The sequence below is a fragment of the Cavia porcellus genome, unplaced genomic scaffold (assembly GCF_034190915.1).
Source record: "Cavia porcellus strain 051 isolate PalLab524CR breed Dunkin Hartley unplaced genomic scaffold, mCavPor4.1 scaffold_6, whole genome shotgun sequence".
NCBI lineage: Eukaryota > Metazoa > Chordata > Mammalia > Rodentia > Caviidae > Cavia > Cavia porcellus.
Genome location: NW_026947489.1, coordinates 105,428,286 through 105,445,134, shown reverse-complemented (window position 1 = coordinate 105,445,134; position 16,849 = coordinate 105,428,286). Strand labels below are relative to the sequence as shown.

Sequence of the window (16,849 nt, the reverse complement as noted above, 5' to 3'; positions counted from 1 at the left end):
CAGAGTGTATAAATAAACATGGTGCAGTGGTTGAGCAGTTCCTTTCCTCTCACCTGCCACATCCATCACAGTCAGCACAGCTCTCAAAGTTCCCCAGAGGACGGGACAGCAAGACAATGGAGAAATAAAGATAAAACAGAAAGCTGAGATCAGGTGGAGCCCTCACTCTGGATGAAAGGAAAGGAACTGCTCAACCACAGTAGTATGTATATTTATACATTTGGCAGGTTGGTGTCACATGACATCCCTTTGCCTAGCAACCCATAACTTGGATTGTCTTGAGACTTAGTGTTCTCTGGACTGAAGCAGCTTATTCATGTAGCTTGCCTCAGGCACTCTTTATTGTCTGACTGGGCTTACCTTGCCTCTGCAATTGTGATCAGTTCCAACTTCAGTGGCTCCCCAGATCCATATGGAGAGGGGTTCCACCTGACCTGAGACACTTTTCTGTCTCTTATTTTTAGTTCTTCATCCCCTCACCATCCTTAGCCCTGCGAACTTCAAGAGCTGTGTTGCACATGGCATATGGAGCCTGGATGTGGATCAGGGTAAGAAGAAATACTGGGTGAAGGGACACTTATTGTGTGTACAAAAGGGGAGAAGTGTATTGATAGCATCAATATTAATCGCAGAGAAATATTGATGTTGATATCATCAAGTGTAAAACATGGGGCAAACAGATTCTCAAGAATCACAGGTGTCTATAGAAATGCTTGTTGTATTATTGATTCCTGTATTTACCTTTTTGTTGTGGTCCTGGAACATGGAGTGTCTTGATGATCATATGCCTATTAAGACTGCACAGCTTGCTAAATTTCTTGAGTTTGTTCGTTTGTTTTCAGAGAAGGAACTATAAATTTACATACTTGGGAGGAAGTGGGAAATCAGCTTTAGAGTAAGGTTAGGGAAAAGGCAATCCAGCACAAGTCTATCTGGACCTCTACAGACTTTTAAAGGGTTATTAAACAGGCAGAAACTTCTGCTTTCTGTTCCTCTCATTTATCACAGACCTCTGAGGGGAGGGAGAGAACCAAAGAGCTCCACAAAACCTAGAGCTTGGCTGGACAAGAGAGGTGGAAGGGTGCTGTTTGTTTCAGCTGTGGAAGTGAAATGTTATGGTTCAAATGTAGGAAACGCTCCTCTGACAAGCACAGTCGAGTACATGCCAGGAAGCCAGTATGACAGAGTTCATCCTGGAGACCAAGCAGCACACATCTTCCTCTCCGGAGCCAGGAAGCAACGCTCGATGTGAGGACCAGAGCTTCTCCAAGAGAAGGAGGACCAATGGCTCAAACGGCAACTTGTAGGAGAATCCACAATACCTCAATGCCTCAATGCAATACACATCTCTATTTATGCTGGCAACTTTCCTCAGGTGGAACATCTATGCTCAGCACCATGCTGATGTAATCCAGCTGGCATTAACTGACCACCAGTTCTTAATCCATAACACCCAAGTTATGTTCAAGTTGTGAAAGGACAAAAAATAAGCATATGGAAATCGATTTTTTAAAAAATGTGTCTGGTTGCCAAGTTGGTAAGGGCTAGGTGGGAATGGTTGATACACTGTATCAATTTGAGAATTAGAATCTTGACTGACTGACTCAGTAAGGGGCCAGTGTAATTGGAGAGAAGGAGATGGGGTGATGGTACAGGGTGGCCACTCATCTTGGGGTGATGTCTGATCTGACAGCAAATGGTCTTTAGAAGCAAATATTGGAAAGCAGATGCCTCATTTTGTAAACATCCTTATCCTGTGCAGGAGGAGGGCACATCGATAGTGCATGTGCTGCACCTGCCTAGGGGGTTACAATGTAGTGGAGAAAAAGAGACATTCTTCCCCTCCTTTACTTTCGTTACTTTTACTATCTTTCCCTGCCATGAACTGTTGCTCCCTCAGATACCATTCAACAGGCTCCTGCCTCCCATGCTGCCTTTCATCAAAATGATTCTGCCTTATGCACACAATTTCATTTAACCTGTAAATGGGATGGACAAATTGTTAAGCAATGTTCCTCACGCATGATACATTTTCCCTCACTGTCTGTGGGAGTTAATTACTAAGGATTATACCCCAATCACCTCTGGAAAGTGGATGTCATTCACTTTCTGAGTTTGGCTCTTTGTGCTGGGTCCATGTATCAGTAGACATGTCCTTAGGATTTATTTTGGCTTCTTGGCAAAGGGGCTAAACATACTCATTCTTTGGATGCCTTTAGAATTGGCGCCATCTTTATGGCAAGACTGGGGCTGGATATATGCCCCAGATGTAGGGGGTGGTTTTGATCAGTGTTGAATCTATGGCTTTCCCAAGGCCAGGATTCCCAGATCCAGAGATCAGGCAGAAGAAATGGCAATGATTTCTCCAATGTCATTATCCTTAACAATCTGCTAGTGAATTTTTTGTTCCCTATTCCTGTAACCCTGTACTGCTGTTCCAGAGGTTCCAAACTCTGGGACACCAACTCATCCTGTATACCAGGAAATTTTCCAGGCTTAAAGCTAAAAGTAGCATGTCCTGCAATCTGGGCAGTCCTCTACACATCCTGGAGTATTCCACCTAGGGACACAATACATGGATGATGACACCCAGTCATCGGTCCTCACACCAAGGATGCAACAGAGGAGCTGCCTTGCTGCTGAAGTGCTTGTTCCGATCTGGGGAACTGTCTTTATCACAGAATGTAATGAGGAGGCAATATTTAACAGTGTGTGAGGGTCTCCCCACACTCTTAAATCTTGCAAGAAATAATTACAGAAAGTCAGACCACTCCATAGACAAACCTGCTGCAACACAGATCACCTCTAAAATGAGGGCTAGGACTAGGGGGCAGTGTGCTTCATGGAAAAGGGCCAGTGGCAAATGCAGCTGCCACCTTGTGAGTACATAACAATGGGTGCCTCTTGCTACCCTCCTGTGCTAACCAATTATTTTGCTTCCTTTTCCCCCTCCCACTCCCTCCTACCTAACATAAAATGCCCTCCCAATAGCTAGTGTATATCTCTGTTTGTGTTGATTCCCAAACATTCTTCAGGAGAAATATTCAACTACAAGAGTATCACCCAAAGGTGGTTAAAAGTGACTCAAGACTCACCTCTGGAGAGACACTTGGTATTGGTTGGGAGAGTTGCATCATATTAGGCAAAGCCTAATATGCTTTTGTCATTTGGCTGTTAAATGTGGTTTAAAAACAAGTGTGTATTAAAGCTGGGCATGGTGGTACACTCCTGTAATCCCAGCATTGGGGAGGCTGAGGCAGAAGGACTGTTGCAAATTCAGGATCAGCCTGGGCTAAAAAGTGAGCCCAAGGTCAGTCTGAACTGCATAGTGAGACCCTGTCTCAAACAGAAAAAAAATTAATAAAAGTGTGTGTAAGAGTTGCCAGGAAGCAACACTGTAGCTGTTCTATTGTCCATGTGACCAGACAGGGCCCCTTTTCGGCCATGGTTGGAGCTGGTCAGACCTGGTGATCGTCACTCTCCAAAAGGCAATCCTGGCCTGCTGCAGCAACAAGCAAAATGAGTTCTCTGCCCACCTCTGGCCCTCTGGCACACCTGCTAGTTTCCAGACGGACACAGCAAATTCCATGGCTGGTGAACCTCAAAGGGCACAGGATCCAGAACACTTCTCTCCCAGCATCTGCTTTCCAATATTTGCTTCTAAAGACCATTTGCTGTCAGATCAGACATCACCCCAAGATGAGTGGCCACCCTGTACCATCACCCCATCTCCTTCTCTCCAACCATGATGACTGGGCGGTCACTTGTCTGTCTCTCTCCAAGCAGAGCTGAACGCCATGAAAGGGAGGAGTCTATAGCTTGTCCACTGCTGTGTCCTCTGGGCTTGGCCCATGAAGATCTATAGGTAATCTCTTGGCCAAACACTATGATGTCAGGGAAGGCATTAGGACCCCACAGCAGCACATAAGTAACAACATACATTTTATGATCATAACAACAACCCAAACTGCAGGGCTGGGGGTGGGGGAGAAGCAGATAAAGGGTGGGGAAAGTTTGAAGGTCAGATGACACCCGAACGTGGCCAACTTCACTTTGTGTCCCAAGGAGGGAGCGGCAGAGGGATGGTGGGGCAGTGTAAGAAAAAGGTGCCTCTCGGAAATCTTCCCAGCACCAGGTGGGGCTGTGTCTCCTCTCCCCCAAACCTGGGCCATCTGTGAAAACCTAGGACAGCTATAGCATCACCACTCTCCAAGGCAAAGGCCACTCTGAGGTCCCCACCAGGATGCACTGACTTCAGAGTGTGGAACCTTCAGGAGACTGGGGCCCCACATCCCTGTCTTCCCACCAGAGGCCAAGACACTCTGGAGGGAACTCGGGGTCTTGTGCTCCACCTGCCGCCAGGACCTGTAAAAGAGCTAAACCTCGAAGTGGGATAGTCACAGGCATGGAGACACACGAGGGAACAGCAGGCTGGCAGCTGGCTAGGGGATGAAGCAGGCAGCGCTGTCACCAGCTGAGGGCAAAGCATTCCACCATCCAGAGCCCGGAAGGTCACAACAGTCACAGCATGCGTGGGGAACTGAGTCTTCCTGCCTACCCATCCATCTCAGGGCTCACCCCTTGGCCTTGTACCAGATCCCTCTGCCATACTCACCACCAGACCCTGACTCTCGCACGGAGTTCCCCAGCCTCCAACCTGACCCTCCAGTCCCACCTGACCCGAAGTGCACACGCCTGCTTTGTCCCATTCTTTCTGGCCTCCCTGTATCCAGGTTTCCCGAGACACCAAGCTAGACTTCCTGCTGCAGCCTTGCGCTGCCTTAGCGAGACAGCAGGAGCAGCCAGGGGGTGGCCTCCCAGATCCCGCATCTCCAAGTCCCGGCGCGGCCCAGGTGGATGCGCGCGTCGGAGGGCGGAGTCCCCGTGCTCCCCGCCCCCTCCCGGCCGCCCATTGGCCCAGCGTGCGCCGGCCCCGCCCGATTGGCCGCGGGGCCGCGTCCCGGCACAGTGGGCAGCTGCGCCGCGCGTGCCTCTCAGTCCCGCCGCGGCCCAGGCGAGAGCAGCGGGCGCCCGGGCGGGGCGGCCGGGTAAGGGCGCCGAGGAGCCGCTCCCGCCGCCCACCCGGGCCGCGGCGGGGCCGGGGCAGCGGACAAAGGGCCATGCGGGGCCGCTGGCGCTGATGCGGCGGGGATGTGGAGACAGCCCTGAGCGCGGCGCGATGCCGTGGTTCCCGGTGAAGAAGGTCCGTAAGCGGATGAAACTGCTGCTGCTGCTGCTGCTGCTCACCTGCGCCGCGTGGCTCACCTACGTGCACCTGAGCCTGGTGCGCCAGGGCCGCGCGATGCGCCAGCGGCTGAGCCACGCGCGAGGTAGGGGGAGGGGCGCAGCTGGACCGGGCGGCACGGGGTGGGGGAGGCCTGGGCAGACCCCCGCCCCGCCCGGCCCTATGGGGCCTCTGCCCCCGAGGTGGGTAGGGCGCCCCCAGCCAGTCTCCCAGCTGAGACCTGAGCACACCCGGGTGCTTCCCGCAGGGCCCGGTACCCCCGTGAGCGGCCCCTGTGCTGTCCTTTCCAGCGCACACCGAGAGGGGGACCCTCAAACAAAGCGCTCCGTTGGGCAAGAGCCCGGGAGGCGCCGAAATGCTGACCTTTGACATACACCTTGGTCAGAGCTTACAGGAGGCCTTGCCTGGAGAAAAGGCCACCAAGGAAGTAGTGCCCAGGTGTCCCGAGGGTGTAGGGACAGGTGACCAGCATTCATCCTCCAGAGAGCGCCCACGTGAGGCCAGAGCCCCTGTGCTGTATTCCTCCTGCTCCCCCTCCGTGGGCCCACACACTTGGCTCCTTGATCACCCGACTGCTCACCAGCACTTGCACCTCACACCTTCCAAAACCCTTGGTACTGGGCCAACCCTAAAAGCGTCCCCACCCACTCCAGCTGTCGCAGACAGGGAAAGACCCAAAGCTGTAAAGACCCATTGTAAGCGGGGAGCATTAGCCATGGACTTCCCTATGAACAGACAAGGAGTCTGAGCCTAGCAGGAGAAGGCCAGATACAGGAGCCCCACTTCTGGAGTGTGGCCCCGCTGCCCTCACTTGGTCCAGCACAGTATGTGGTCACTGGCCCTGGCTCCTTGGCAGGCAGGTGCACTTCTAGGTCCTGGAAGGTCAAAGCTGCAAAGGGCCAGGCCCACAGCAGCCTGAGCTGCACAGGCAGGCACCAGCCCCACATCCCTGGCTTGGAGCAGGGGCAGGCACATGCAGGTAAGGCACAGCTGAGCCACTGAGCAACTGGACAGGCCTGAGGCCCACTCCTCTGTCAGGAGAGGAAGTACCAGGTGATGTCCAACAGCCTGTGCAAGCAGAGGTCCCCAGGAGAAGGTAGAGTAGGGCCTGGCTAGGACCCTGCTGCAGAAGGCCCCATCACCCCTGATGCCTAGACTCGGTGTGGACTATGGGCATGTGGCCAGACTGGGGAGGGGGGGTGTCCAATAGTGATGGGAGGGTCTAGAGTGAGGGGATCTTAAAGGCCAGAAGGCCACGGTAGCCCTCTCCCCAGAGACAAGCACCTGGCCAGTTTGGTTTCAACTTTACCTGTGCATGATTCTTGCTCCTGAGGTCTGCAGAAGGACAGGCAGGCATGTCAGGCGTGGCCTTCTCCTGGCTTGGTATCCCTGCATGGGAGCACCAGAAGGGACAGAGATTGGGTAAAGTGAGGTCTCCACTTCAGACCCTCAGATCCCAAGGCATGGGCACCTGCAGGCACACAGTAGTATGCTGAAGTTCACAGTTTAGGGAAGACATCCAGGCAGAGGAGCAAAAGAGAGGGCTCTTGGAAAGGAGGTAAGCACAAAAGAAAGTCTTGCTCTAGGGCCACCTTGGCACCAGGTCCTCTAAATAGGACAGTCTGGGCCAGGTGGCACAGATGCCATGAGCCAGACCTAACATAGCCCCAGGGTGACATGCTGACCTTCCTGACCACGAGGATACTTACTGTGGTAACCCTGAGTTCTCAAATCTGGTGAGAGAGGCAGCACACAGGAAAAGTGCTACAAGCACCAGACAGTCCTGAGTTCTTCCTGAGGCAGAGCTACTGGTTGAGGACAGCCAGGTGGCTGTTCATGCGTGCATAGATACATGCTAATGTGTCTGTGTGTGCACATAGATCCACACTAACCTGTTGCATATGTACACAGATGTGTGCTGGCCTGTTGTATGTGCATGCTACCCTATTATATGTGCACACACCTGCACACTGGCCTATTGCATCTGCACACAGGTATGAACTAGCCTGTTGCTTGGATACATGCTAACCTGTGGCATGTCCACACAGATGCAGGCTGGCATGTTGCCTGTGCATACAGATATGCGCTAGCCTTGATATACACAGTTCTGCATGCGTGCAGATGAGATACGCTGGCCTGTTGTGTGTGCATGCAGATGCGGGCTAATTTTCATGCACAGCACTTTGTATCCTTGCACCAGCCAGAGGCTGGGAAGAGCTACTGGAGGGCTCCTGCCCAGGCTGTCCACTGAGGTAGGTTGTGGAAGGGCCAGAGTAAGCAGTGGTCAGGTGAGGGCAGGGTTTCAGGTGCCATGAGGGAGCAAACATGGCAAGATGCTTCAGCAGGAGATGGCACAGCCTTCCTACCTGTACTGGCCATGTGGAAGGGTGCTCTTGTTCCAACTGACACCAAGCAGAACCTCTCTGACTCAGAGAGGTTCTGTGCCACACACACACACCTCACATGCCCCCCAGATGGTGAGAAGCTGGCCGGTGTGACAGATGGTCGGGGTGTCCCAGTGGTACCATCCACGCAGAGGGTAGAAGACTCCAGTGAGAGTCAGGAGGAGCAGGTGGTGAGTAGGGGCCATGAGAGAAGCTGGTATGTGCACAAAGCCACTTGTGTGGACAAACACAGTCCAGCCTGGAGGTCCAAGTCACTGGTGTGACATTGGCCACATGTCTTCCCTGGGCAGGTGTGACACAGCAACTGAGTATGGAGGGCACTGGGGCCACATGGCCAGATGGGTGATGGGAGCTGGGAAACTCTGTGGTGCCTGGGCAGGCTACATGTGACTGTAAGACTCCCTCCCTGCCCTCTCTGTCCTGCAGCCCGAAGATCAGTTTGCAGATGAACTGTTTCCTGGCGGGGTCAGGAAGCTGCCCCCATTGAACCTCACTCATCAGGTGCCCATGTGGCGGGAAGAGGTGAGCTCACTGGGCCTGGGTGGGTTGGGAGGTTGCGGGGCTGCGTGCCATGACTGAAGCCCCTCTGCCTTCAGTACAAGGGGAAGGTGAACCTGCATGTGTTTGAAGACTGGTGTGGGGGCGCTGTGGGCCACCTGAGGAGAAACCTGCACTTCCCACTGTTCCCCCACGTGAGTGCCCTAGGGCAGTGGGTGGTGGGCAGGGCCAGGCTATGTAGTCAATGCTGATGCCAGCAGCTCCTGCCCCCAGACCCGCACCACTGTGAAGAAGCTGGCCGTGTCCCCCAGATGGAGGAACTATGGGCTCCGGATCTTCGGCTACATCCACCCTGCAAGAGATGGTGCGAGGCTGGGGTGTTGGGGGGCAGGGACCAGGGGAGTGGCTTGGCCCTAACCCTGGCCTCCGGACCAGGAGACATCCAGTTCTCAGTGGCTTCAGACGACAACTCTGAGTTCTGGCTCAGCCCAGATGAGAGCCCAGCAGCTGCCCAGCTTGTGGCCTTCGTGGGCAAGGTACCCTGCCCACCCTAGGCTCTACCCCCCTGGGTGCCTCATGAAGTGTACCCCACAACCCTGCTGTGTCACCCCCCAGACTGGCTCTGAGTGGACAGCACCTGGAGAATTCACCAAGTTCAACTCCCAGGTGTCCAAGCCCAGACGGTAAGTGACTATAGGAGGTAGCAAGCTTTCATGTGTGTATGCAAACATGTGCTAGTAGGTGTGACTGTGTACAGTCATTCATGTGCATGCAAATGTGTTGGTATGTCTAATAGGTACAAGCATTCATATGTATGCTTGTGTTAGCCTGTAAATGACTAGGATATGTGTAAACATTCATTTGTATGCACACATATTGGTGTGTGAGAATAGGGTATGTCCCAACATGTACACATGTTGATGGTATGACAGTGTGTACATGTACTCATGTGTATGTGCATGTGTATTGGTGTGTACAAAAACTCATGTGCATTCATATTGGTGTGTACAGCTGGTATGTATATAAGAATCCATGTACATGCATGTGTAGGTGAGTGACTGGTGCCTGTATAGAGATTCATGTGTATGAATGTATGTTTGCTATGTGTGACTAGGGTGTATGTAAAGCACTTGTGTGCACACATGAGGTGTGTGTAAACACTAATCTGTGTACATACATATTGGTGTGACTGGTGTGTGAGCCAGCATTCATGTGTGTGTGTATGCATGTTGGTATGTTAGTGCTATATTTATATATACACGCTTGTTTGCATGTATATTGCTGTGTGTAAATGACTGTTGTATGTACAAGTACTTGTGTGTGCACATTTAGTGTATGAGTGACTGGTATTTGTACATATACAGACACATATGGTGTACATGATTGGGATGTATATAAAGGCATTTGTGTGTGTGCACACTTGGTGTTGGTATGTGTGAGTGTAATATGCATACCAGTATTCATATGCATATGCCCATGTGTATTGGCATATAGGAAGGAGGCCAGTGGTATCTCCTCATCCTCTGTACCCTACCACACACTGCACCAGCACCGTCCCAGCCAGACCACTGTCCCTAAGGGAACAGCCAGAAGGCCTGGGAGCCACTGCCTGTCTCCAGGCTCTCCATCTGTTCAGGGTTCCTGCACAAAAAGGCATAGCCCTGCCTTCTCTCCACAGGCTAATGGCCTCCCGGAGATACTACTTTGAACTGCTTCACAAGCAGGATGATCAGGGTTCAGACCATGTGGAAGTGGCTGTGAGTGCCTCCCCTCACCTCCCCAACCACCTCCCACTGTGCCCCAGGACACAGCAGGGTGGTCCCCACTACAAAGGGTATCCAGGTCTGGGCTTCACTGATGGGTGATGTTCTACCAGGAAGCTAAGGGGTAAAATTGGGAGTGGGAAATGCAGTGTGTTAATTCCAGACCCCCAAGGGGTCTGGTGGACAGATGGGAGTGCTGAACCAGACTGTCCAGAGAATGAGCCAGTGGGATTTGCAGTCCAGGAAAATTCATGGCAGGGACCTGGGAAAGAAGAACAGGTTGCAGCTGGAAGAGAGTTCTATAGCAAGACTGAGAGGGCCAAAGTAGGCTGGGGTTGGGTTCAGAGCCAGGAACCATGACCAGAATCGGGTAAGAGTGCACAATCCCAGTTCTGTAGGAGGTCCCACAGGTGTGGTATATGTGGTGTCACCCAGCTCAGCATGCCGTATGCATATACACTGTCTGAAGCGAAGAGGGTTGGTAAGGATCCAGGAAGAGTTGGGAACAAAGGCCAGAGCTGGTCCCCAGTAATTCCAACTGGGGGCTGAAAGAGGACTGACCTCTATCTAGAAGACTGAAGAGCAGCTGGGGACAGACCAGGCAGGGGCCTGGGTATGAGTGCTGGGTCTGACTCTCATGAGGTCAGCTATGAGCTCAGGAGGCTGATGGTGCAAAACTAGGGAGTAGGTCAGGCTTCAGGAAGATCTCTGGAAGTGTTGGCGGGGTTGTGATCTGTACCTCAGGTCTTTCACCCTTCAAGGCCTCCTGCCAGCCCCCTCCCAACTAGCAAACCCCAACTCATCCACCCTCTGAGGTGCCTGCTTCAGGTGACCTTGAGGGGCCACTCCCATTCTGCTTGATCCCTGGGCCAAGGAGACCCTTCCTGCCCGCCTCAGCCTCCTTTCCTGTCCCACCCCAGTGGCGCACCTACCTGCCGGGCCTGAAGTTTGAAGTCATCGGCTCTGCTCACATCTCCTTGTACACAGGTGCACTGGGCAGTGGGAAATAGTGGCTAGGGTGGCTTGGTTAGGTGGGGAGGAAGATTCGACTCAAACTTGAGCTGCTGGCAGATGAGTCAGCTCTGAAGATGGACCACGTGGCCCATGTGCCCCAGTCTCCAGCCAGTCACGTTGGGGGCCGCCTGCCCACAGAGGAGCCCAGCGCAGACATGCTGCGGCCAGACCCCAGGGACAGCTTTTTCCTCAGTGAGTGCCCAGAAAGGCCGGGGCAGGCCAGGCTGGACCAGGTTGGGCCAGGCGGCGCTGTACCGTGCTGCACCACACCACTGTGGTGACCTTGCCTCCCACAGCACCCCGGATGGAGCCCTCAAGCTTGGAGAGTGTGCTGGAGCCCTGCACCTATGCGCCCACCTACGTTCTCAAGGACTTTCCCATCGCAAGATACCAGGGGCTACAGTTCGTGAGTGCCCAGACTAGAGCTCCACCACTCTGCAGGTGCCTCTTGCCTCCCTGGAGGCCCTGAGCCCTTGCCTCATCTCCAGGTATACCTGACCTTCGTGTATCCCAATGACTACACCCGCCTCACTCACATGGAGACGGAAAACAAGTGCTTCTACCGCGAGTCTCCCCTATACCTAGAAAGGTGGGTGGGTACCCTAGGGGGGATGGGGTGTGGCTTTGGGGGGGCGGGCCCTCTGAAACAGCTACTACCCCAGGTATGGATTCTACAAATACATGAAGATGGACAGGCACGATGGGGAGGAGGAGGAGGAGGTGCAGCGCCGTGCCTTCTTGTTCCTCAACCCAGATGGTGAGCCACCTCTACCCCAGCCGCCCCTCCCCACCCCCATAGTGTGCCGGCTCACCCTCGATGCCCACAGACTTTCTGAATGATGAGGACGAGGGGGAGCTGCTGGACAGTCTGGAGCCTACTGAGGCAGCCGCACCTCGGCGCAGACACAGGCCTCCTGTACCAGCGGCCCCCACAAAGCATGGTCTGGAGCCCCCAGCTTCCCGCGATCCTCCACCACGCCGCTCCCGTGGGCTACACTGGGCCTCGCGCCCTCTGCCCCTCTTCCTGGGCCATGCGCCACCCCCGCGCGCCGCCAAGCCTCCTACCAAGGTGTACGTGACTCGAGTGCGGCCCCGACCACAGGCATCCCCTCGCAGTCCAGCCTGGCCGCCTCTGGCCGGCGTTCTTTTGCGCGCCCGGGGCCTGCCGCAAGTTAAGCTGCGCGCACCGAGGCCCCAGCGCCGGTTCCGCAGGCCTAGGCCCCGGGATACAGAGCCCCATGCACCACCCACCCCAGGGGCCCCACAGGCCCACACACCCGCGGCAAACATAAACACATTTGCCACTGTGCAGCCGGTGACCTCCTTCCTGAGCTTGTCCCAGGTGACCCAGCAGCAGCTACCCGCAGAGGGCGGGGATGAGGAGGAAGGGGCCCCGGGCGATGAGGCAGCATCAGAGGACAGCGAGGAGGATGCTGTGGGCCGAGTGCCCAAGCGCTGGCGAGAGGACGCCATCGACTGGCAGCGCACATTCAGTGTGGGCTCCGTGGATTTCGAGCTGCTGCGCTCGGACTGGAACGACCTACGCTGCAACGTGTCCGGCAATCTGCAACTGCCTGAGGCCGAGGCCGTGGAAGTGGCAGCCCAGTACATGGAGCGGCTCAATGCGCGCCACGGAGGGTAAGGCTGCGTCTGGTGATGTGCTGTCTCAGCACCTTTCAGGATGCCACTCCCCACAATCTTAGGCGCCAAAGTCTGTGAGCCCCATGCAGCGCTGCTCCCATATTCCTGCACCCCCCTCACAGTCCCTCATCTGCCACCCTTGACCCCTGGCCCCTCTGGTGTTCCCAAGCTGTGTGTGTACAGGCCCGTTTGGAGCAGGAGGCCAAGTGTGGCCACCAGGCAGGAGCTGGGAGATCTCTTTGGGTCATCCCCAGTTGCTTTGGTGGGAAAGAGTCTGTCAGTGGCCAGGACCCTCCAGTCACAAAGACCAGGGGAGGTATTGTACCCCAGGTGGCTCCAGGGCAAGGTTACTCTGCCTCCCAGCTTCTGTCTCAAGACCAGGAGGGGCTTTCCAGCTGGGTAGTAATAGCTGCGGCCCGTGTTTGCCAACCTGGGTGCTGAGTGTGGCTGCTTTGAAGGAATAACTAGATTAGACAGAAGGTCCATGACTTGGGAACAGCATAGTGGGAATGCATAGAATCCATGCAGGTGACAGCAGCCAGCTCCTAGGGCAAAGGGCACTGGCTCCCCACCCCAAGGAGGGCAAGGCACAGGATGAATAGTCTAGAGCCCAGGGAGGAGCATTGCTCAAGATCGAGAGAGAATAGAAAGGGAAGGAGCCCAGGTGCCACCACAGTCTCCTACTGGAGTCCTGGGGGACAGAGAAGTGTTGTAGGGGCCCAGAGGAGTCATCTGGTGTGAGAGGAGGCAGAGATTTGAAGAGGAACTTGAGGACACAGAAAAGCCAACAGAGAAGGGTACCTGTGAGGAAGGGACAGTCAGTCTTCAGGGTCACCTACCCGACCTGCTGTGCTCCCCTTTGCTCTGGAGAGGGGAGGGATGTGAAGATTGCGGATGAAGCCGAGGAAGCCATAGGGTTAGGAGTATGGTGTAGCCCAGCCACAGCCTTGTTTGTCCTTCCCCTGCCTGGTGAAGCCATGGGGCGTCACGACTTCCATGCGAGGAAAGCAAATGCAGGGTGAGACCTGTGCTTTGGCCAGGTTGACCTCGCCTTTCTCCACAGGCGCTTCGCGCTCCTGCGCATTGTAAATGTAGAGAAGCGCCGGGACTCGGCCCGCGGCAGCCGCTTCCTGCTGGAGCTCGAGCTACAGGAGCGCAGTGGGGGCCGCCTGCGCCTTTCGGAGTTCGTCTTCCTCCGCCTGCCTAGCGCGCACACCCGAAGTGAGGAGGGAGGGAACCCCGAGTCCGTGCTCACCGCTTCCACACACCCAGACGGCCGCCCTGAACTCTGCCGCCCTCTGCGCCTGGCCTGGCGCCAGGACGTCGCCGTGCACTTCATCGTGCCAGGTGTGCATGCGGGCAAGCTGCGGGGCTGGTGGGGACCGAGGTCGCACCGCCGACCCCGCGCCTCCTACAGTTAAGAACCAGGCACGCTGGGTGGTCCAGTTTCTGGCGGACATGGCCTCACTGCACATGCACACCGGGGACTCGCACTTCAGCGTCATCCTGGTGGACTTTGAAAGCGAGGACATGGACGTGGAGCGTGCCCTGCGTCAGGCACGGTTGCCCAGGTAAGAACCTGCAAGGACTGCAGGGACTCTCAATGCTGCCACCTGGACCCCGCCAGTGACCCTGCGTCCTCCCTAGATATCAATACTTGAGACGAACAGGAAACTTCGAGCGCTCTGCAGGGCTGCAAGCCGGAGTGGACGCTGTGGAGGTTTGAGGGCCAGGGAGCCTTGGGAAGCAGAATGGGATTGCAGGGAGGGGCTTCAGAACAGCATGGGCTCAGATCTTCTACCCTCCAGGACCCCAGCAGCATCGTTTTCCTCTGCGACCTACACATCCACTTCCCACCTAGTATTCTGGACAGTATCCGAAAGCACTGCGTGGAGGGCACGCTGGCCTTCGCCCCTGTGGTCATGCGCCTGGGATGCGGGAGCTCCCCTCGAAATCCACATGGTAACACCTGAGCACTCCCTCAGTGAGGGGGTGGCCCCCACTGACCATCAGGTTGAGTCCAGGAGACACCCCCACACATAGGACTCCAGAGTCCCCAGGGTCCTGCCAGATTCCCCCAGAACCCTACAGTCTGCGCCATACCCCTGACCCATCACCAGCTTCTGAGGTTCTTCCTTATCCTTCTTTAAGGTGGGGTGTGGGGCAAAGGGAGGATCTGAGCCTGCAGAAATTGCATCTGAAGGGCACCCCACACATACTAGGTTACTGGGAAGTGAATGGCTTTGGCCTCTTCGGGATCTACAAATCGGACTTTGACCGCGTGGGAGGCATGAACACTGAGGAGTTCCGAGACCAGTGGGGGGGAGAGGACTGGGAGCTCCTGGACAGGTGACCATCCCCATTCCCAGGCTGAAGAGACACCCCCTCCTCCTTGGATGGGAGGGTGAGAGGCAGAGCCATGTAATGAGGGCCCTGCCTACCTCTCCATCTTTCCAGGAACCCCCTCACCTACTCCATTCCCAGAAGCCCTCCCCCCAGGTTCTGAAGCCCTTGGAAGAGACACTGACCTCATCCACCTGTCCCCAGGGTCCTGCAGGCAGGGCTGGAGGTGGAGCGACTCCGACTTCGAAATTTCTACCACCACTACCACTCCAAGCGAGGGATGTGGGGCACACGCAGCCACAAAGATACCCACAAGGAGCCGTCCTGAGAGTGGCCAGTCACTCCAGCCTGATCCCAGGAGCACAGCCACCACGTGCCTCCCCTTGGCCTGCCATGCCCTTGTGACCTCCCCAGAGAGCCTTCCCAGTGGGCCAGCCAGACTGCCTCGGTCCCCACAGTCAGATGATTTCTGTGAAATTTTCAGTAGCGATGACATTGTTTTCAGAATTTCGAGAGTACTGTCTGTTCCGTTTTTTATTCAGAATGAAATGAAATATTTTTTTTAGTTCTGATCTATCCTGTGTGCATTCTCTGGGTGGCCCCAGACCACCCACTCCTTCTGTGACCCTCCCTGATCCCACTACCCACCCTGTTTCCGTCTCTGGGTCTACTCTGTCTCTGCTCCTGTCTCTCCTTTGCTTCATCCTCACACCTCCTTCAGAGACTCTGTCTGACCCTCCTTCCTTCCCCTTCTTGAGGACCCCAGTGTTCCGTGGCCCTCCTAGGTAGCCCAAGATGAGTTCTGCCACAGCACCCTGACAAAGTCCCTTTTGCCACCCATGGCAGCAGTCAAAGCTTGGGAGTCAGGACATGGACATCTTTGGGGCAAATGGGAAGCAGCACTGCCAAGTGCCCATCCATCCTGAAGATGGGCCCAAATGGCATCCTTGAATTATAGCTCCCTGGAACACTGCAGGAGCAAGGTGAGACTGGAAGAGGGCCCAACAGATGTTCCCATCTGGCCCTGAGGATCCTAGTGGAGGGAACTGAGAAGTGGCCACTGGCTGCTACCCAGCCAGCAGGACACCAAGTCTATGATGTGTGCTCTCAAGTCCACAGGGCAGCAGGACCCATAAGGCAGGCCCAGCCACCACCACAGAGCCCCACGTGCCCTCTCTACCTTGGCTGAGTACCCAGTTCACAACTATCCTCACTCACAGATGTCTCACAACAGGAAAAGAAGGAGCACTGGATTTGAAAATATGTGTTACGAAAAAAAGATAAAAGATAAGGGAAGGAGAAAAGAAATGTAAGCAACAGGCTCACACACACTTGTCAGAATCTTGCACAGAACACACTTGTTAGAACTACCTTGAAGCAGGAAGACATTTGGACAGAGGTCCAGCCAGTGTGGGCCCTCCTATCTCAATTTGTCAATCCCTTTGATTGACCATCCCTGGAGCGCCTACCATGTGCTGGAGTGACAGAAGCCCCTCTGGACAGAGGAAAGATGAGCAATTTCTGGTGTCAGCTGGTGGAAAAGGCTGCAGAGGGGAAAAATAATCAGTAATAAAGCTGGAAGAGAGTTCCAGGGAGGCTACCTGTGTGTGGAATAGTCCAAGGAGCAAGCCTGAGGTGGCTGTACTCAGGAACAATGGGTGAGAGCCAGCACTGGGAATGTTCTGAAGATCAGTGATGAAAATGGTGCAGAGAAAAGTTACCTGATACCAGTTGGTTAAAAAAAATGGGACAACACTAAAACCTTTCTAATATCCAATTTAGCACTTTGAGAAGACTGTTGGAAACCCAGACAGGAACACAGGAGACAAACTTTGGAGAAAGCACACAGAATGAAGTGGAAAAAAACCCAAAAATGACTCATGGGAAGATGTGACAAACCACCAATAAAGAAGCCAAGAAAGCCAGTGCATGGGTGAATG

The 16,849-nt window shown here is 54.7% G+C and overlaps 1 protein-coding gene across 4 annotated transcripts; it reads left to right on the top strand.

Moving 5' to 3' along the window:
* Positions 1-4,634: 4,634 nt before the first annotated feature.
* B4galnt4 (beta-1,4-N-acetyl-galactosaminyltransferase 4) lies at positions 4,635-15,481 on the top strand. 4 transcript variants are annotated; one of them, XM_063251993.1, is made up of 20 exons: positions 4,640-5,330; positions 7,720-7,820; positions 8,077-8,172; positions 8,247-8,342; positions 8,422-8,512; positions 8,584-8,684; positions 8,764-8,831; positions 9,827-9,905; positions 10,832-10,898; positions 10,983-11,117; positions 11,222-11,331; positions 11,414-11,514; positions 11,588-11,682; positions 11,753-12,563; positions 13,630-13,913; positions 13,984-14,137; positions 14,214-14,286; positions 14,375-14,528; positions 14,789-14,915; positions 15,024-15,158. In XM_063251993.1, exons 1-20 carry the CDS (start codon positions 5,141-5,143, stop codon positions 15,070-15,072), a joined length of 2,982 nt encoding a protein of 993 aa, XP_063108063.1. In that variant the 5' UTR covers positions 4,640-5,140; the 3' UTR covers positions 15,073-15,158. The 4 variants fall into 4 exon arrangements, with proteins under 4 accessions (XP_063108061.1, XP_063108063.1, XP_063108062.1 ...); XM_063251992.1 differs by having other exon boundaries at positions 4,645-5,330; positions 15,114-15,481; XM_063251991.1 differs by lacking the exon at positions 14,789-14,915 and having other exon boundaries at positions 4,635-5,330; positions 15,114-15,481.
* The last annotated feature ends 1,368 nt before the right edge of the window (positions 15,482-16,849 follow it).

What these genes read in the sequence shown, in the direction of transcription:
- B4galnt4 (XM_063251991.1), top strand. Translation starts at nt 5,141, where the DNA reads ATGCGGCGGGGATGTGGAGACAGCCCTGAGCGCGGCGCGATGCCGTGG. An exon ending in CAGGGACAGCTTTTTCCTCA is followed by an intron (nt 11,118 to 11,221) that starts GTGAGTGCCCAG and finishes TGCCTCCCACAG; the next exon opens with CACCCCGGATGGAGCCCTCA. An exon ending in GATACCAGGGGCTACAGTTC is followed by an intron (nt 11,332 to 11,413) that starts GTGAGTGCCCAG and finishes CCTCATCTCCAG; the next exon opens with GTATACCTGACCTTCGTGTA.